The sequence below is a fragment of the Tenrec ecaudatus genome, chromosome 11 (genome assembly GCF_050624435.1).
Source record: "Tenrec ecaudatus isolate mTenEca1 chromosome 11, mTenEca1.hap1, whole genome shotgun sequence".
Classification (NCBI taxonomy): Eukaryota; Metazoa; Chordata; class Mammalia; order Afrosoricida; family Tenrecidae; genus Tenrec; species Tenrec ecaudatus.
In genome coordinates this window covers 152,032,235-152,053,783 of record NC_134540.1, presented here as the reverse complement: position 1 = coordinate 152,053,783, position 21,549 = coordinate 152,032,235, and the positions used below count along the sequence as shown (strand labels likewise).

Sequence of the window (21,549 nt, the reverse complement as noted above, 5' to 3'; positions counted from 1 at the left end):
TCTTTCGGATCGCAGCTGAACTCACAACCACTATGCTACCAGAGGACCTGTTAAGTCCAAAGGAGGTCTTGTCTCCCTTTTCCCTGCAAATGGACCCTGCTCCACCTTCATGACTGACACAACCAACAGGTTATATAGTCTAATAGCTTCAGACCTCTCTAACTTCAGGAAAAATAATGTGAATCATCATCAGCACCAGCACAGCATTGATTTGTATGAGGTCTCCACCTCAGGTGTACATCTACTCTCTAACTTTGCTGCCATCTGTGACACCATCATCTTCTGCATGACACGCTCTACTTCTCTGCCCAGGTTGGGCATAAAAATGGGTATAAAAATGGTGTGGTGGCCACAGCATTGTCCATCTATCATGCCACAGTCCAATAATTCATTCCAATTGCCCCTCAAATCTCACACACAATATTCATGACTATGTGGTTTCTTAGGGCAGTAGTATTCTAAGTAATACAACTTTAGGCGAGTTGACTGTGCTCACAGACAGGTCAGCTTCTCCACTATACCTCCAGGCTGTAGTCCCACTCAGGCCCAGCGTTGGCCACTGGGCCACCTTCAGGCAAATATCGCAGCTCCTTTGACTTCTCAGGCAAGTGTTTAGGGGCACCCCACTCCACCAAGAACCTTCCTACTGCAGTTTACTAGCTCTCTCATTTTGTGGGTCAGCAAGCCCACTGCAGTCCATCACAGCCATCCCAGACCACTTCTTGCCTTTGCCAGTGCTGCATCCTTTAGGCCTAGCAGGATGACAAAAGTAGCCTATTCCCAAGGTAGGCCACCATCACCGACTTTGTATCGTAACTGGCCAACTCATCAAAAAGGTTTTACATATCTTATTTACATAGTAAACTGTACAGTCCCTGAAAGGATTTTTATATACCTTATTTGCACACTAAATTGTCCAAACTCTTTGCACAATGGTGGCCTAACAAATCATTTTGGTGGAACTACAAACTTGGAGACGGAGAGATATATATAAAGATCAACTCATTGCCCCGCGCAGGCCCACATCTCTGATGGGAACCTGGCTGCTAAATACAGAAGGGTCTTGCTTTTGCTTGGTTTCTTGTAACATAAGAGGTAATCCCCCTGCATATATTAAATGTTAGACTTTAGCTCAGTGAACAATTTCTTCCATTTACTCAACACTATGTATTTTTTTTGAGTTTTATTTTATTTTTTTTAATTTTAACAATTTATTGGGGCTCATACAATTCTTTTCACAGTTCATATATATACATACATCAATTGTATAAAGCACATCTGTATAGTCTTTGCCCTAATCATTTTTTTCTCTTTTCTTCTTTTACATTTTATTAGGGACTCATACAACTCTTACCACAATCCATACATATACATACATCAATTGTGTAAAGCACATCCATACATTCCCTGCCCCAATCATTCTCAAGGCATTTGCTCTCCACTTAAGCCCCTTGCATCAGGTCCTCTTTTTTTCCCCCTCCTCCCTCCCCCTTCCCCCCTCCCTCATATGCCCTTGGTAATTTATACATCGTTGTTTTGTCATATCTTGCCCTATCAGGAGTCTCCCTTCCCCCCTTCTCTGCTGTCCCTCTCCCAGGGAAGAGGTCACATGTAGATCCTTGTAATCAGTTCCCCCTTTCCAGCCCACTCACCCTCCACTCTCCCAGCATCGTCCCTCACACCCTTGGTCCTGATGGTATCATCCACCCTGGATTCCCTGTACCTCCAACCCTCATATGCACCAGTGTACAGCCTCTGTCTTATCCAGCCCTGCAAGGTAGAATTCGGATCATGGTAGTTGGGGGGAGGAAGCATCCAGGATCCGGGGGAAAGCTGTGTTCTTCATCGATACTACCTCACACCCTAATTAACCCATCTCCTCTCCTAAACCCCTCTATGAGGGGATCTCCATTGGTCGACACTTGGGCCTTGGGTCTCCACTCTGCACTTCCCCCTTCATTTAATATGATATATATACATATATATACATACATATATACATATACACATACATACACACACTTATATCTTTTTTTTTTTTGCATGATGCCTTATACCTGGTCCCTTGGGCACCTCGTGATCGCACTGGCCGGTGTGCTTCATCCATGTGGGCTTATTTGCTTCTGAGCTAGATGGCCGCTTGTTCACCTTCAAGCCTTTAAGACCCCAGACACTATCTCTTTTGATAGCCGGGCACCATCAGCTTTCTTCACCACATTTGCTTATGCACCCATTTGTCTTCAGCGATCCTATCATGGAGGTGTGCAGTCAATGATATGATTTTTTGTTCTTTGATGCCTGGTAACTGATCCCTTTGGGACCACTCGCTCACTCAGGCTGGTGTGTTCTTCCATGTGGACTTTGTTGCTTCTGAGCTAGATGGCCGCTTGTTTATCTTCAAGCCTTTAAGACCCCAGTCACTATCTCTTTTGATAGCCGGGCACCATCAGCTTTCTTCACCACATTTACTTGTTCACACACTTTGGCTCCAGCCGTCAACACTATGTATTAATTAAATACCCACAGACCTTGGAGATAGTGCTGGTTTGGTTCCATGTCACCACACTTAGACAGAAGTCACAGTAAAGGAAGTCATGAGAAATGTTTGGTTTTGCCAGTACATATAGATGTCATGTTTACACTATAGTGTAGTCTATTAAATGTACAATGGCATTATGAAAAGAATTAAATATTGTGAGAATTGCCAAAATATGGCCGAGAGACATGAAGTGAGTCCACGCTTCACTGCTGGGCACATGGTGCCAATCGACTTGCTCAGTGCGGGGTGATCACAAACCTTCAGGTGGTGAACAATGCAATAGTTGTGGATTACCATAAAGAGACACACATAAAGTGAGGTAGAGCCTGTCCCTGTTAGCAGCCAGCTACTGTGGCAACTACCAAAGACCTCAAAAGCAATAAGCTAAGGTCCTGGGCCTGAGAATGGAACTATCATTGGAGAGGAGAGATCGGGAAAGCCTCAGATCCTTTCTTAAGAGACGTTCCTGTAGCTTCCTGACACAGCACTCCAAGTGCAGCCATGGCCTGCTCTGCAGGTAGGTTACTCTGGCAGTTCCAGGACTGTTTTTGCCACCACAAGGCACAGGCATATTTCAGTATTGCAGGTTACAACCTTATTGAGACAAAAACAGTTCTATGGTGGTTCATCTTGTGTACAAATGCAACCAGCTTAGCTGTGGACATTTCTTGTGTCTGTCCACACATAAAACTGTGTCACCATTTTGGGGACAAGCATATATCAGATATTTCCTAGGCTTACTGAGGAGTGAGAACTTCCAAAGATAAAATGTGAGCTTTTTGAGGACAGCATTGAATCTGCAGCTCCAGGAGAGGGACATATCTGATCAGAGCACAAGGGAGCAGGTGAAGAGGGAGGAGGAGAGAGTGGAGCACATGCTGGTCCAACAGGTCTCGAGGACGATGTTCCCTATTAGAGCAGCCAGTCCACAGAAAGGATCACATGGCCGGCCCCACGGTGAGACAAGCCATCCCTCACTGACCCATAGCCCCACAGGTGACAACAACAGAAACACTGTGGGAATTAAGCCTGATCTGATCCCGCCACACCGATGCAAATCACTAAGGGGGTGCAACAGAACAGCAAGGAGACACAGCAGCGAGGTCCCCAGGGAATGCTGAAGGAGGACTTTAGGGTCAAGATGTGGTGCCCCAACACACTGGACTGGAAAACACTCCTAAAGGCCAACAAACAGTCCTTGAACCAACTACAAGCTTTTCTTTCTTGTTGTGTTTTGTTTTGTGCTTTTTTGTCATTGGTTTATGGTTGTTTTGTTGTATATTGTTGCTTGGTTTTTCTCTGTCTTGTTTTTTTTTTTTTTTGCATGTTATTATCTCCGCAGGTCTCTCTAAATAACATAGGCTGGATGAACAATCTAGGGGGAGAAAACAACAGGACTGACAGTTCCGGGGGACATGGGAAAAGGGGAAGTGGGAGGAAAGATAGTGGTGTTAACTAACCCAGGGACAGGGGAACAAGTGATCCAAATCGGTGGTGAGAAGGGTGTAGGAGGCCTGGTAGGGCGTGATCAAGGGTAATGTAACCAAGAGGAATTACTGAAATCCAAATGAAGACTGAGCATGATAATGGGACAAGAGGAAAGTCAATGGAAATAGAGGAAAGAGGAAGGAGGCAAAGGGCATTGATAGAGGTCTAAATAAAGGCATGCATATATGCAAATATATTTATATATGAGGTTGGGGAAATAGATCTATGTGCATATATTTATAGGTTTAGTATTAAGGCAGCAGAAAGACATTGGGCCTCCACTCAAGTACTCCCTCAATGCAAGAATACTTTCTTCTATTAAATTGGCATTCTATGATGCTCACCTTCCTGACACAACCGCTGAAGACAAAGTGGGTGCATAAGCAAATGCGGTGACGAAAGCTGATGGTGCCTGGCTATCAAAAGGTATATCGTCTGGGGTCTTAAAGGCTTGAAGGTAAACAAGTGACCGTCTAGCTCAGAAGCAACAAAGCCCACATGGAAAAGCACACCAGCTTGTGTGATCATGAAGTATCAAAGGGAACAGGTATTAGGCATCATCAGAACAAAAAATCCTATCATAGTGAATGAGGGAGATAGTGCAGAGTAGAGACACAAAGCTCATTTGTAGACCACTGGACATCCCTTTACAGAAGGGTCTCGGGCAGGAGACGAGTCAGTCAGGGTGCTATGTAGCAACAGTGAAACATACAACTTTCCTCTAGTTCCTAAAGTCTTCCTCCTCCCTCGCTATCATGATCCCAATTCTACTTTACAAATCTGACGAGAGCAGAGGATGTACACTGGTACAGATAGGAACTGGAAACACAGGGAATCCAGGGCAGATGATCCCTTCAGGACCAGTGATGTGAGTGGCGATTCTTTGAGGGATGAGGGAGGGTGAGTTGGAAAGGGGGAACCGATTACAAGGATTTATATGTGACCTCCTCCCAGGGGGACAAATAACAGAAAAGCAGTTGAAGGGAGATGTCAGACAGGGCAAGATATGACAAAATAATAATTTATAAATTATCAAAGGTTCATGAGGGAGGGGGGAGTGGGGAGAGGAAAATATGAGGAGCTGATGCTAAGGGCTTAGGTGGAGAGCAAATGTTTTCAGAATGATGAGGGCAATGAATGTACAAATGTGCTTTACACAATTGATGTATGTGTGGATTGTGATAAGAGTTATATGAGTCCATAATAAAACGATTTTTTTAATGTGGGCTTTTTAATATGCCTTTTAGAAACTGTGTGCATTTGATACTCAGCAAGAAAAATACCTGAAATCAGAATTAATCTTAAACGTATGTACTGAAACTAAGTCTCTGGAATATCCCTCCTCTTGACATAAAATTCAGATCATAGAGGACGGAAATATATGCTGAGATTAAAGATAAATGCCATGCAAGAATGACCTACAAGCCCGACGTCTACACCTACCTGGACATCTACCAGGTCAACCGTTGGCACCTCTGCCCAACTCTCTCTGAGAGCCGTTTCTAGCTGGGGGGCGATGCCCGCAGTTCTCCGGTGCTGGATTGTGCCAAAAACATGGAACTGACCTAGTGGGATCAGATTTCCCTCTGCGGGAGGGCTGCTCTATCTTCCTTGTCGACACCCCACCCCCCACGGCTCCCTGCCTCAGAAGCCAGATGCCAGGCCTGAGGGACCCGGTTAGGTCATTCAGGAACTGCCTGCATCATTCGGCCCCCTTGCATCTCTGTCCCGGAGTGACTTGAACCCCTGCAGGTAGGGGGCCCTCAGCCTCTGTCTTCGCTGCTGCTCTCTTCCCCATCACAGGATCAAGGGCTGGAGCCACCTCTGTCACCACAACAGGCTGCACTGTCTTGTCTTCCTCCCTCCTACCCTGCAGAGAGAGAAAATGCCAGTGCTTCCAGCCCCTCCCTTGGAGACATCTGGGGCAGGGGGCAGGGCCCTGCAGGCCTGAGCATGCCATTGAGGGTGGGTGAGTCCTTGTGCCCACTCAGTCCCTGGCAGAGAAAGGGGACACTGGGGGCTACAGACCCCAGGCCTGTCCCTCCACGCAACTCACAGCCTGCACCACCCCAGTGCCCTCCTCGGTGATCGTGTCACATGCCTGCCCCTGACATTCCAATAAAGGCCAGCTTGGGTCTGTCTTGAGTATTTAAAATATTTTTTTTCAGAGGCCTAATATTTTCAGAGTATCTAAAGTTACTAATAATTTTCCTTCAATGACACTGCAATTAATTTTCATCTATATATTATTACCATTAGAGATCTATTTACTACTATTACATAATCATGTACTAAAGCACAAAGTTTAAGTAGCAAGAAATGGTATGACACCAGATGGCTCCCCGCTCTCCCCTAGGTCAACAAACACACCCAGAAAACCCACTTTAACTAGTAAGAAGCCTTCCTGTAGTCCATTCTTATGGGGTGGGTGATGAGGGAAGGAGAGAGAGACAGGAGGATCTGGGGAGCTGGGAGAGGCGAGGAGAGGAGAGGAGAAGTTTCATACTCTGATGTCAAGGCCACGTGCATGCTGCTGACTTCTAGACTGTTTGGTTTCATTCCAAGGAAATTCTGGCACCGTTACTTGGGTCCTAAGGTCTTTTGAGGTCAGTTATACCTATCTCCACCCAGAAGCAGATAAAATCCTAAATAACCAGGAACACAGGAAGCCTGCCAAGATAGTAGATATGGGGGGGGGGGGGGAGAATAAAGACCTAGTTCCGAGGACAATTATAACAGGAGAGTTTTTTTTTAGCTATAATCCTCCGCTGCGTTGCTGTTCGATGAAGGGCTATCAAGCTTCGGGGCGGAGCTTTACGTTGAAAGGCACTTTAAAGGGCTCTTGGAATTCACCTTTCAAAATTTACGGATGAGGAAATTTATGGGTGAGGCTTGGACAGTTCTGTTGCCATAGTTCGGGTCTCACAGCTAGCTAACGAAACAACTAGAACTTGAAATTAATCTTCTTACTCATCTGGTGATATCCCTTTGTGCTGTCCAAGTACTCCTGCTAACTCAGTTTTCGTTACAGAATACTCCACGACCCCCACTGCTCACCCCCTTCACGGTCGCAGACTATCTGTAAGTCCCTCCGTATAGACCAAGGGTTCACTACATGGCAGGTGCCATGAATTTCCATCGCTCCCTTGAAAGTTGAGCCTCTCCCTCTCAGAAGGAAGCGCTTCTCTCTTTCTGAGAGGTGCTTGCTTTCATGGGTAAAACATGCCTCAGCCAGCAGCTCTACTTCGGAAAAATAAGCCAATCAAAATTCTACAGTTCAATTTTGACACACACGGGGTTGCCATGAGTCAGAATTCGTTCCACATCAACTGGTAAACAGGCATGGCTATTGACATGAGAGAAAAGTAAAATAATAGGAGACACACCTAGAGTGATCTCACTGTGTCTGTAGACAGCAAGTTGATTTCAAAATTGAATCAAGATACTTTCAGGCAACCGTGAGGATTGAATTGCCAGTGTCTGCATGGAGTTTTCTTGAATTCTATTTTACAGCCCAGAGCTGAAGATGGCTTGGATTTTCCACAGTAACTATAAATGCAGCCCTCAAAGAGGTATTGACCCAACACCAAATTTTTTAAAAGATGCAGTCACTATTGATTCAAATGATTCCCTAAAATCAGTGATACATTGAAAAATCTAACAGTGTTAACAAAAAAGAATGTAACCAGCAAGGGAAAAAAAATAATCCATAGAGCTTTAAAATGTTTTCTAATTGTGTTTCTCAGAGGAAGCAGAATCTAGCCAAAGTCTAAGATAATTTGTCTCAAACTGACAATACTGGCTTAAATGAACCCGGCCATGGGGTTGATACCTACTCATAGCAACCCTATAGGACAAGGTCGATCTGCCCTTGTGGGTTTCCAAGACTGTACCTCCTTGTGGGGTTAGAAAGCCTCATCTTTCCCCCTCGGAGGAGCTAGTGGTTTTGAATTGCTGTCCGTGAGGTAAGCAGCCCAATGCATAACCACTATGCCACCAGGGCTCCACTATGGGCTTAAATAGTTTATTGTTTTCAAATATGATATAACTGTTTTCATTCCTCATTGGCTTCTGCATTCTTTTCTCAATTTGGAATTACTGGATTATATGAGAACCTGTTGGCATAGCTTTCCCAACTTCCCAATTGCTATATTTTCACATAAGAATAAAGGAAAAGCAACATTAGCAATGGTTCCATGTGAATGAGGAACTCCAAATTTGTGAGTATCTATTTCCTCTGGAAAGAAGAATTAGTATTCCTGATGTTGGAGATACTGTGAGGCAGTAAACTGTATCTTTCCTAAAGATTCTGATTTCAGAATGAAGAAAATAGAAGGATAATGTTAAATTAACTTTACACATTTTAAATAAAGCATAGTCCGTAGACAAGAGTTTTCAATGTACCTGTCATGTACAGGGTATAGAGCAGATATACAATATTTTTTATTTCACTATTGAGAAGCAAAACACAATACTGAGGAAATAATATTTAAATGGTGGGAGAATTATGTGGACCACCATCAACATTATTTAGTGATAAAATTTCTGATTCTGTGTTTTCTAAGGTGCATTTCACTTTCTGCCGCAGTCATGCAGAACCCCACCAAGGTCCTTCAGCCTAAGCTGGAGGAAAAAAAATTGAGCATATATATTTCATAATAACAATGCTCCACTAAAATAGGGAGAATGAAGAGTAATAAGAACCCCTCTCTCCAAAAAAAACTACTATATGCATACATTCCTGGGGTGAGGTCCAGGTACTATGGCAGGGGCCAGACCCAATCCAGGGATACATATGGCAGCCAATTAAAGAGGAGGGGAAAAGAAAGATGGGGAAAAAAAGATATGAGTAGCGGGGTACCGGGTACTAATCCACCCAAGGAGAGGGTATTGTTTATATCTCCACAGGAGAGGGCGAGAGGGACCAGACTTCAACCCCGTGCGCCAAGATGTGAATAAAACATGCTGGCATGACACAGAGAACCAATAGTGAGGTCTGTGGGCTGGCCCCAATCCCAACTATGTGGACCCCCATCCCCACCCCCCAAAAGGATGGACTTCAGAGGACAGCACTGAAGCTACAGCTCAAGGAGAGGGGCATGTCTTATCAGAACATACAAGAGCAAGCAAAGAGGGAAGCAGAGAGCGTAGAACACATCCTGACCCACCACGCCCAAAGAATGACGTTCCTGCTCAGAGCAGCCAATGCACAGAGAGGACCAGAAAGTCAGCCCCACCAAGAAACACAGACAGGACGTTCCTCACTGACCCATAGCGCTATGGGGGACAACACTGGAGAGACAGTGCAGGAATTGTGCATGATCTGACCCCATCACACTGGGTAAAATCACCAAGGGAGTACAACAGAGCATCAAGGATAACAGCAATGAAGTCCCAAGGAATACCAAAGATAGACTTTGAGGTCAGGGCATGGCCATCAGACTCCACTGGAATACACTCCTAATGGTCAATAAACAGACCTGGAACTATTTATAGGCTTTTCTTTTTTGTTGTTGTTTGGTTTTTAGTCTTCTTTTGTTGTTTTGGTTTGGTTTGTCTTGCTTTTGTGCTTATTATTGTCTCTGAATGTCTATCCAGATAAGATAGGCAGGACAAACAATCCTGAGGCAAAAACAATCGGATAAATGATTCTGGTCAGACATGGGATAGGAAGAGTTGGGGGAAAGGAAGTGGGTGTTAATAAACCCAGGGACAAGGGAAAAACAAGTGATCTAAAATCAATGGCGAGGAGGGTATAGGATGCCTGGCAGGACTTAATCAAGGGCAATGTAACTGAGAAGAATTACTGAAACCTGAATAAAGACCGAACATGATAGCAGGAAATGGAGGAAAGAACTAGGAGGCAAAGAATATTTGTAGAAGTCTAAATACAAGCATGTACATATGTAAATATATTTATATATAATGATAGGGAAATAGATCTATGTACATAAATTTATATGTTAAGTATTGAGGTAGCAGATGGATATTGGACCTCTACTCTAGTACTCCCTCAACACAAGAACACTTCGTTCTAATAACCTGGCATTCTGTGATGGTCACCTTCCAGACTCGATCGTAGAAGACAAAATGATAAGCAAATGCAGTGAAGAAAGCTGATGATGCCCGGCTATCAAAAGATATAGCATCTGGGGTCTTAAAGGCTTGAAGATAAACAAGCTCAGAAGCAACAAAGCCCACATAGGAGAAGCACAGCAGCCTGTGTGATCGTGAAGTGTTGAAGGGAACAGGTATCGAGCATCAAAGATGCCGAACAAAAAATCATATCAATGTGAATGAGGGGGAGCATGGAGTAGAGACCTAAAGTCCATCTGGAGACATTTGGATAATCCCCTTACAGAAGAGTCACAAGGAAGAGACAAAACATACAACTTTCCTCTAGTTCTTTAATGTTTCCTCCCCCACACTATCTTGACTTCAATTCTACCTTAAAAATCCAACTAGATCATAGAACGTACACGGGTACAGATAAGAGCTCATAATACAGGGAATCCAGGACAGATAAATCTCTCAGGACCAATAGTGAAAGTAGCAATACCAGGAGGGCAAGGGGAAGGTGGTGGTAGAAAGGTGGGAGAGATTACAATGATCTACATATAACCCCCTCCCAGGGGGACAGACAACAGAAAATTGGGTGAAGGGAGACAGCAGTTGGTATAAGACATGAAATATATATATCAATTGTCAAGGGTTCATGAGGGAAGGAGGTAGGGGGAAATGAAGAGCTTGTATCAAGGGCTCAAGTAGAAGGAAAATGTTTTGAAAATGATGATGGCAACAGATGTACAAATGTGCTTGGCACAATGGATGGATGGCTTGTGATAAGAGCTGTAAGAACCCCCAATAAAATGATTATTTTTAAGAGAGAGAGAGAGAGACATGCCCACCAACAAATCTGGGAAGGGGGGAATGATTCCAATAAAGATTCACAAAACAGACTTACCCACATGCCGTATTTTTGACTTGTGACCAGAGATGGGAATGGGCCCAGAGGAGCCATGAGAAAGAACAGCCAAGAGAGATATGCAGAGGGACAAAAATGCCTCCACTCTTCTTTTCCTTTGCAAACTTGCCCTGTCCCCGTTTTGAAATAGTCCCAAATAAATTTAGAATTTGAGACTATATCTGCATCAGTGATTGCTTAAAGGGATACTTGGGAAAGTACAACTGGAGTATCCAAGCTTGAACATCTCTTGTCTTTAAAAAGCAATCTCTCTGGGTACTTTGGCACCTGCTGTAGACTAATGACATGCAGACCTGACACAAAAATCCCATAAACTATGATGCTTTAGTGACTTCCTAGTTAAAATTTTATTTCATTTTCTTTACGGGGGCAAAGGTAAAATTTTAACCACTGGATTGCAAAATGTTTATATTTTATTAAAATGTGGGGACTATTTTTGACATAATAAACCCAATACTTGTGGTAAATATGGAAAACTATTAAGTAGGGAGAAAGTTGAAGGAAATGGTGTTTTTTATAATAGCATGCAGGTAAATGCTTTGGTGTTTTTTCCCTCTGAATGTATCCTGAAGTATGAAATTTTATGTTTCTCTTTAAGAGACATATACTTAGAGTGGAATATCTAATATGGATAGGTGAATAATACGTCCATCCACAGGAGTGCACAATATGTCCGTGACATATCCATAAATAGGTCCGTGTATTTAAAATAAACCCAGATAGCCAAAAAAGAAAGTTTGTGGTACATTCTTTCTTTTAACTACCTTTCAAATTTTCTTAACTATTTTTTAATTACTGTTATTTTTGAAACATGGTAATAGGAAGATAAGATGGAAACCCCTTTAGAAAACCATATTCCTTCTCAACCTTGACATGCACTTCTATAATTCTGAATATATACACATATATAATCTAAGAGAGTTAAAATAAATGAGAACACTTACATATAGGGACGATAACCCATCAAGGTTTACCTATAACTTAAAACCAATTTAAACTGGCTTTTAAAATAAGCCAGTCACTTCTACCTTTTCTTGGGGAATCTATTATTTCCACTGGGCATTTCTAAAAGATCCAAAAAGTCATCCCTCGCTCTCCTTCACCAAATGAAATCATGATTTGATTTTTCCGCCCAGTACTTATACCTCCTCATTCCTAGGCAAGCTGTGGCACTTTAATTAAGCACTCTGCATTTACAGTGCTCACAGCCCGCTGTGTACAGCATCAGCACAGTGACAAACCTCAGCATATTTCCACCCCAAACGAAACCATTGTAGTTACCTTCTATTTTGAAGATAGTAAAATGCGGTCGGCAATGGAAAGAACCCAACGCGTTACCTGCGCAGTTCATCCACAGACCCTGGTACACCCAAGTGGCGGTTATCACCGATGAGGCTCGAGTAGTGACTTTCCACTCATTGGATGTCGTGGCCACAACGAGGGCGCCCAGCCCTCCGACACCAAACACCAGGGCTGAGATCTGTGCCCTGGACATGTTGCTCAGCCTCCTCCAGTGCCGCTGTCCACACAGAGAGGGTGCCTCGGTGGTCTAGGCACAAGGCGCGCAGCAGACAAGGAACGCTGGGACAAATGTTACAGCCAGTTAACATGCTCAAAGAGCCTGGTGAAGCACGGGAGTTTAGGATGAAGCATGACTTAGCAATGGCATGTTAAAGCCAGTTTAAGATGATCTACATGCCAACATGGTCCGTCACTAAAATTCTGGAGATGAATTTTTAAGATTTTGATTTGGGGATTTTTTTTTAACTTGACACCATCGTTAATGCTTAATTTTCTGTTAGCTCAAAGGTTAACGAACCATGTAACCACCCGCTATTACAAAGTACAAATTATACAGTAACAGTTAAGGCTTCTCCGGCCAGTTATTTTGCATGCTTTTCAATCCTTACATAAAAGGAATCATATCATAAATGTTCTTCTGTAACTTATTGTCTTTCAGAAAAGATTGTGTTTGTGAGACATATCCATTTTCAGAAATACAGCGATACCTTTTTAAATCTTACACCTGAATATAGCATTTCATTAAATAAATGTACCCTACCATCCATTTTCAGAGCCCCGATGGCGTGCTGGTCACTCATCGGGCTGCTAACTGCATGGTTAGCAGTTCAAAACTCACTGTCCTCAGGAGGACAGGGCTTCCTACTCCTGTGACGAGTTAGTCTTGGAAATTCACAGGGAACGTTCTACCCTGTCCTGTAGGGTCCCTCTGAGTTGTCATTAACTCAATGGCAGGGAGTTGGATGGTATCACTCCTTTTCATGAAGATGAGTCTTTACGTTGCCTCGCCCACCTACACCCATAATGCATTCTCATGTGTTTCTCCTTGGAACCATGACAGATTCCCCAGAATATATCTTAGAAGGAGAATCACTAAATGTAGATAAATTTTCATCTATAACTTTCAGTGCTACTTCCACTTGCTAATCAAGTCAACTCCAACTCTCCAAATTGCTGTCCGGAGCCAATGTAACAGTCATGGGCCCGCTGGCCATGTATGATCCTCACTGCTCCATTTCATAGAAGTATGGGCTCCGGTATTGTCAGAATTCTGGTTTTTCCTTTTGGTCAATCCGATTGATACAAAGGTATCCCATTACCATTGCTAAGCTATCTTTTCTGATTGCTGATGAAGCTGAAACTCTTTTGATGTGATTACTGGCGATCAATCTCATCCTTTCTGCTCATTCACCCACTTCTTTGTTCTGAGCTTTTATCACTTATTTTCTATTCTGAATCTAGATTCTGGATTATAATCTGTAATATTTTGTTGAATATCAAACTCAGTGGTTTGTCTTTATATGGTCATTTGATAGAGTCCTTGTTTTAATATAATCAGATGTATCAAGATTCTACTAAATATTTTGTACTTTTGAAACCTTATGATTCTGGGCTCCTAAAGAATCCTAGCCCCAATTCAAGAACAGTTCGTTCTTATAACATGACCCTGCTCAATACTCACCTTCGTGACGAGATCACTAAAGATATGGGTGCTACAACAGAGCCCGGTGAAGAAATCAGATGGTACTGGCTATCAATTGGAATAGTGTCTGGGGTCTTAAAGATTTGTATTCAAACACGCAGCCACCTAAGCGAGGAATCAACTAAGTCCACACGGAAGAAGCATAGCACCCTGCGTGATCCAAAGATGACAATAACAAAATCCAAGTGCGATGAATGGAAAAGTATCGGCGCTTAAATGGTGAACATCCAATATGTAGAAGAATGTGGAGCACAGTGGGAGCCCAAAATCCATCTGCATCATTCCTAGTTTGATTAAGCCTCTGACAGATCCCCTGTAGCGAGAGGTGAGGGACTTAAACAGCTTTACTGTCAAACGGAGATTATTGTAAACTTGATTATGGTGGATTGAACTAAAGTACAATCTGGTACTTGGTTAGCTAATCTCCTTCTTAACCCAACCTGAATTTGTTCTAGGCTCAAATATTTCTCATTTCTTCCACAACTGAAATTTCTTCTCTGACTTTTAAAAAAATATTGCTGATGTTCTTTCCTTTCTCACTCTAAAGAAAATTAAAACAAGTCCACAAGAGCCAAAATACAGCCTTGAGTACATCCCACCTGATTTAGAGAACCTCTTAAGAACAGATGTGATGCATTGAACACGAATGACAGACCTCATGAGCTCTGGAATGACACCAAAAGCATCATGCATGAAGAAAGCAAAAGGTCATTAAAAAGACAAGAAAGAACGAAAAACACAAGAGTGGCTGTCAGAAGAGATCCGGAACCTAGCTCTTGAAGATAGAGTAGCCAAAGTGAATGGAAGGAATGATAAAGTAAAGAAGTGAACAGTATATCTTTAGTACAGTATATCTTTCTTCATCATACTCCAGGCTTAATCCTCAGGAAAAATATACGTGATTCTACACTTTATATAAAAACCCAACTATCTAAAATAGAAAAACAAACAAAACCCATAGTTTCCTTGTATCATCCAAATGAATGTTTAACTAGGGTTCCCCAAAATTTAGAAAGAAGCATTAACTGCACTGACGTAAAGAGATCTGCTGGTGGGGTGGCTGCACATGGGCTGCCTCCCTCAAGGTCTTTGGCTTTCCTTTTTCGGGTTCTAATCCCTGAATCCTCGTGAAAGAGAGGAGACTTTAGGCTACGTAGGTTTTCGTCTGAAAGCCATCACGTTACAGAAATTCTGGCTGACAAATTAACAGACAGATAACAATCTATAGGCAGATGTGTTTGTTTACTTCCAGTGGCTACTTATCAAGTCATGGGAAGAATCTTTTCAACACCCTGAACTCAGAGTACTAGCAAATCCCAAACCAAACGCCAACTTCACTACCATTGAGTTGATTCTGCTCTTAGGGAGCTTATAACACAGGGTAGCATTGGCCCTGTGAGTTTCTGAAACTGTAACACTTGTTTTTTTAATGTCATCATGTTGGGGATCTTACAGCTCTTATAATAATCCGCACATCAATTGTATCAAGCACATTGTACATTTGTTGCCATCATCATTTTCAAAATGTTTTCTCTCTACTTGATCCCTTAGTATTAGCTCCTCTTTTTCCCCCTTCCAGCACCCTCCCACTTTCATGAACCCTTGATAAATTATAATTTATTATTATTTTCATATCTTACACCATCCACTGCCTCCCTGCACCGTTTCTAAAATACTGCCTGGCTGAATCTGGAAATACATTAGGTACAGGGCTGCGTTCTTGTTTTCTCCTGGGGGATCAGGGAGAAGGGAGGGATGATTTCTATGGAAGAATCCAGCAAAGCTTTATTTCCATTGCCAAAATTACTCAGAGATCCTAATTTTTTTTTTTGCGTGGAAAAATAGCTTTAATATTTAGCTTTCAGAAATAGAAGCATCTCAGAGATGCTGTGTGAATCCAGCATCTGAATACTTGAGGTAATGCATGTAAAATTAATAATTTGCTCCTTGGATATGGTAGACTTTTTTGGGGGGTGGATAAGATATATCTTTTAAGACAAGATCCGTTGTCTTGTTAAAGCAAGCTCAGTTCAGTACTTCGGTACTTATATAAATAAGTGTCAACAAAATTATTAAATCTTTTAAAAGTTAGAATGCTTGCTAATTATACTCATTATGCTACTATCACAAATGCCAAAAAAAAAAAAAAAAGCAGTCAAACCAGTGCAGAAACACAGTAACAAAAATATTGTTGTCAATATAGCTGTCTTATGAGAGTAAACCACAGTACTGTCAGATTGAAAACAACAAACAAGTATGGTCAGGTCATTGTTGTTTGTTCTTTTTGACTCTTTCTTTTAAATGCAATGGATAATTCTGACATTTTATCCTTTTACTTAATCTGTGAGCACATTTGGTGATACTGAATACTATTGGTCAACATCTTCATCTGACTAAGAAGATTACTATTACTATTGAAAAATCATCAAAGTTTCCAAGCTAATTAATGGTTTTATGCATCTTAAAAACCTAATTTTGGAAGCCGATGAATTTTTATTTGTAAACAGCCACTATACACCAGTGTTGTTATCAATATGTAAATGTGTTTACATGTTCTTATTTTTCTTAAGAGCTAGAACATAAACTTTATATCTGAAATATCAAATACTGTGACAATGGAATTATAATACAGCCTATGTGTGGCATTGGAGAAATCACTGACTGGCCATATAGTGCACTTTTCTGAATTGAATTGTAAATTTCCTAAAGCCTAACATGATAACAAATTAATTATCTCGGCCCAGTGTAGTACATATTCTTTCATAAAGTTCACAGGACTTCCTTTTTGTTTTTTAATCTTTTTTATTGGGAGCTCATACAATTCTTATCACAATCCCTACACACATCCATTGTGTCAAGCACATTTGTACATTTGTTGCCATCATCATTCTCAAATCATTCGCTTGCACTTGAGCCCTTGGTATCAGCTCTTATTTTTCTCCTCCTTCCCCTTCCCGCCCTCCCTCATGAACCCTTGATAATTTATAAATTATTATTATTTTGTCATATCTTGCCCTATCTGGCGTCTCCCTTCACCCCCTTCTCTGTTGTCCATCCCCCAGGGAGGAGGTCACATGTCGATCCCTGTAATCGGCTCCCCCTTTCCAACCCACTCACCCTCTACTCTCCCAGTATTGCCCCTCACACCCCTGGTCCCGAAGGTATCATCCACCCTGGATTCCCTGTGCCTCCAGCTCCTATATGCACGAGTGTACAATCTCTGCTCTATCCAGACTTGCAAGGTAGAATTCAGATCATGGTAGTTGGGGGGGAGGAAGCATCCAGGATCTGGGGGAAAGCTATATTCTTCATTGGTGCTACATTGCACACTGACTGACTCATCTCCTCCCCTAGACCCCTCTGTGAGGGGATCTCCAGTGGCCAATAAATGGGCTTTGGGTCTCCACTCTGCACTTCCCCCTTCATTCACTATGGTAAGTTTTTTTTTTTTTTATGATGATGATGCCTTATACCTGATCCCTTTGGCACCTCGTGATCACACAGGCTGGTGTGCTTCTTCCATGTGGGCTTTGTTGCTTCTGAGCTAGATGGCCGCTTATTTATCTTCAAGCCTTTAAGACCCCAGACACTATCTCTTTTGATAGCCGGGCACCGTTAGCTTTCTTCGCCACATTTTCTTATGCACCCTCTTTCTTATGTTTAAGAGAAAAAAACTAAGGTCTAAAAATTGGCGGTAATTTACCTTATCAGTTTTGCTGCACTTAGCACAGTTGTTTGCACATGCGTCTGATACCTAAGACTGCATCTGATTGGCTGCGCTGTATATCAATTAAGTGACGGGATTGATGATAGGCTGACATCTAGTTTTTTAATGCCATGCAATCTACCCACACTACATTTGCGATGACATATTGAGCACCCCTGATGTAGATCCTTGTGATTGGTTCCCCCTTTCTACCCCACCTTCCCTCCACCCTCCTGGTATCGCCACTCTCACAGGACTTTCTTAACACCTTTTCCTACATGATCCTGAAGTTCAGAATGTTCCATCAGGAGTCGTCATATTCTTTGGAAAGTCTCTCTGATTGTATCTTCATTGTCATCACGTCATTTTGTGCCTTAGAAAGGGCATCTGTAGCCTTCTTTAATTCAATTTTCAGTTTTTCTTGGTTTTCTACTACTTTTTATTTTCTGCTTCCAAAATGTTTTGTTGTCCCTTTGCCTGTTTTAGTTTTCATTCTCTTGCATGAATTTTTGGGCAGCCTTGCTAGTGTTTTCTGTTTGAATTTTAAGTATGCCTTTGGTTGACAATTCTTTGACCAGTTGAATAATGAGACTAACCAGACATCTCAACACGAGCCAAAAAAATAATGAAAATCCAGAAGTGTAAAGATTTCTTTGAGACCTAAAAAGTTTCATCTGTGAATGTTCATAGGCCCTCGGTCTGAACTCTTCTCCATGCTAGGGGTATTTCTCTCACAGCATCTAGAAACAGAACAATCCACAGGACTAAAATAGTAAGGAAAGGCTTGTTCCAAAAAGTTTTCATTTTACCCCAGTTGGGGAATGGAAATATCTTCTTCCATGCTGTCCGCAGCCCGCGCTGCTCTGCACAAGAGATCCTAAGTTTACTGATTTGAGTTGAGATTTTCTAATGCTTTCTAGAATGCTAACGGCAATTAGTAGGGGCAGAGGATGGGGGTATCAATTGCTATTCATCAACGACATTATAGAAGGGGAAAGAATAAATCTGAAAAGTTAAAAACATTCAAAATAGCCAGCTTAAATCTCACAGCACAGAGCTATGAAGATGTCTAACGCATTGCCTAAGTTATCTCAAAGTGTAAATTAAAAAGATTTCTACCAGTGCTTAATAAATGTATAACGATCATTCTAGTAGTTAAAGCGTTGCAAAACTGATTTTTTTTTTTTTTTGGAGGGTGAGGAAGTAGAGAGACGGAGTCTTGTAGAAAAGCCACTTTGGGGACATTGAGGTAGGGAAATGGAAAAAAATACACATACTCACACACACACACGGGGTCCTGGTGGGGCTGTGGGATTAGCATTGTTCTGCTAACTGCAAACTCAGTTCAAATCCCCAAAACAATTCACAGGAGAAAGATGCGGCAGACTGTAGGATAGAGTAGAACTGCCCCGTAGGGTTGTTAGGTCTAATCAGTTAGACAAAAAAAGAGACAGCAATGGGACTCAGACACAGGTACAGGCTCTTAGCAGAGTCTCACTTGGGATCAAAGTACATACGGTTTATGTACTTGTACCCTGGAATGCACACTTCACAGACGTCATGTACTTTTGCAGGTACTTTACTCAAGTCACAAGATGTAAATGTCAGCCACCACAATATGATAAAACATAAGAGTAGCATTTGTAACGCATAAACAATCTTCTTCTATGTCATATTGACCCTCAGGGTCCAGTTATCCAGAAGGCCACACACAATATATCTGTCCTTAAGCAATATAGAAAAGTCTAAGAATTCCACAGAGGCTAGGGTGAAAAAACAAAACAGAAACACAAACGTGGTGAGTCAGGCTAACTACAAATAGAAAGTAAATTAGCTTAAGGCTGGATGATGTTGCTGTTCCATGCCATTGAGTCGCTCCGACCCATAGTGACCCTGTGCACAACAGAACAAAACACTGCCTGGTCCTGCACCAGCCTCACAATTGTTCCCATGCCTGAGCCCACTGAGAGAAGCCATGTCCATCCATCTAGTCAAGGGGCTTCCCCTTTTTCATCGCCCCTCCACTTTACCAAACATGATGCTCTTCTGCAGGGACTGGTTTCTCCTGACAATATGTCTAAAGCATGTAGGTGGTGTATCTACCTACACCACATTAGCACTCAGAAGCCTGGCAGGAGCACAAGCAGGATTCTCAGTAAGTGTGGTGAAATGTATAAACCTGCGAGAAAGGGGAACGCATGAGTAAGACAGTCTTGCCATCCTTGCCCCTAAGGATCACTCTGGCCTTAATTCTTCCAATATTGATCTATTTTTCCTTTCAGCAGCCCATGGTGCTTCCAGTATTCTTCTTCAACACCATAATTCAAATGCATTATTCTTCACTGGGCTTCTTTATTCAATGTCCAACTTTCACATGCGCATGACGCAATGGAGAATCCCATAACTTGGGTCAGGCATGCCTTCGTCCTCAAGAAAAACACCTTGCTCTTCAATACTCTAAAGAGGTCTCGCACAGCAGATTTACCTGTGGGAGAAGTTGGATGGTAGGACTTCAGTGTGTTCCAGGGTTTGAAAGGTTATCGTCTTTACAGAAGCTGACTGCCACATCTTGCTTCTGTGATTCAATTGGTAGATTTGAACCACCAATTTTTAGCTAGCAGCTGAGTGCTTACCTACTGCATCCCAGGTCCCCTACCTACTATTTCTTTTTCGCTCACTCTAGTCTCTGTTTTCTCAGAAATTCAGTGGGATATAAACCAACCCAGAGGAAACCCTTTTCCCAAGAGAAGAAGGGCAACCTCAAACTCAAGACATCCAAACTTGAAAGCATTTTCTCCATTATACCTACACCACATTGCCACCCAGAGGCCTGACAGGACAAGAAAGATGCTTGACAATTGTGATGAAAGGAAGAGATTTGAGGGAAAGGGTAATTCATGAGTAGTATCGCTATGGCTCGTCCATGGAATTTTCACATGAACCGTTTGAACCCTCCCTTATAAAGGTTTCTTTCTTTCTTTTTAAAAAAATTTAAAACATCATTTTATAACAATCCATACATCAATTGTATCAAGCACATTTGTACATATGTTTCCCTCATCATTTCCAAAACATTTTCTTTCTGCTTGAGCCCTTGGTATCAGCTCTTCTTTCCCCATCTCCTCCCCCACCCTCCCACCCTCGTGAACCCTTGATAATTTATAAATTATTTTTGTTTTCATATTTTACACCGACCGCTGTCTCCCTTCACCAACATATCTGTTGTTCGTCACCCTTGGGGGGTGGGGTAGGTTGTACGTCAATCATTGTGATCGGTTCTCCCTTTCTCCCCCTTTCATCTCTCTACCCTCATGGTATTGCTATTCTCATTATTGATCCTGAAGGGTTTATCTGTTCTACATTCCCTGTGTCTAGTATGAGTGTGCATACTCTGGTCTGGCTGGATTTGTAAGATAGAACTGGGGTCATGATAGTTTGGGGATGAAGCATCAAAGAACTAGAGGATGTCCATCTAGCTCAGAAGCAACAAAGCCCACATGAAAGAAGCACACCAACCTGTGTGATCACAAGGTATTGAAGGGATCAGGAATCAGGCATCAAAGAACAAAAAATCATATCATTGTCAATTAGGGGGAGTGTGGAGTGTAAACCCAAAGCCCATGTGTAGACAACTGGACATCCCCTTACAGAAGAGTCGTGGGGGTTGTATGTAGCAACGATGAAACATACAACTTTTCTCCAGTTCCTAAATGCTTCCTTGCCACCCCCACTATCATGATCCCAATTCCACCTTACAAATCTGACTAGACTGGAGGATGTACACTGGTACGGATAGGAACTGGAAACACAAATGAACCCTTCAGGAC

The 21,549-nt window shown here is 42.2% G+C and overlaps 1 protein-coding gene and 1 pseudogene across 2 annotated transcripts in view; both read right to left on the bottom strand.

The window, feature by feature from the left end:
* Positions 1-12,507, bottom strand: part of CLDN10 (claudin 10) — a 216,856-nt gene extending 204,349 nt beyond the window's left edge. Inside the window, exon 1 of one of the 2 annotated variants that reach the window (XM_075562642.1) lies at positions 12,294-12,507. In XM_075562642.1, coding sequence (XP_075418757.1) covers positions 12,294-12,507 — 214 coding nt within the window. The remainder of the gene's footprint in view (positions 1-12,293) is intronic. The other variant, XM_075562641.1, reaches the window with a different exon arrangement.
* Positions 12,508-17,970: 5,463 nt separating this feature from the next.
* Positions 17,971-21,549, bottom strand: part of LOC142461115 (B-cell receptor-associated protein 29 pseudogene) — a 48,170-nt pseudogene continuing 44,591 nt past the window's right edge.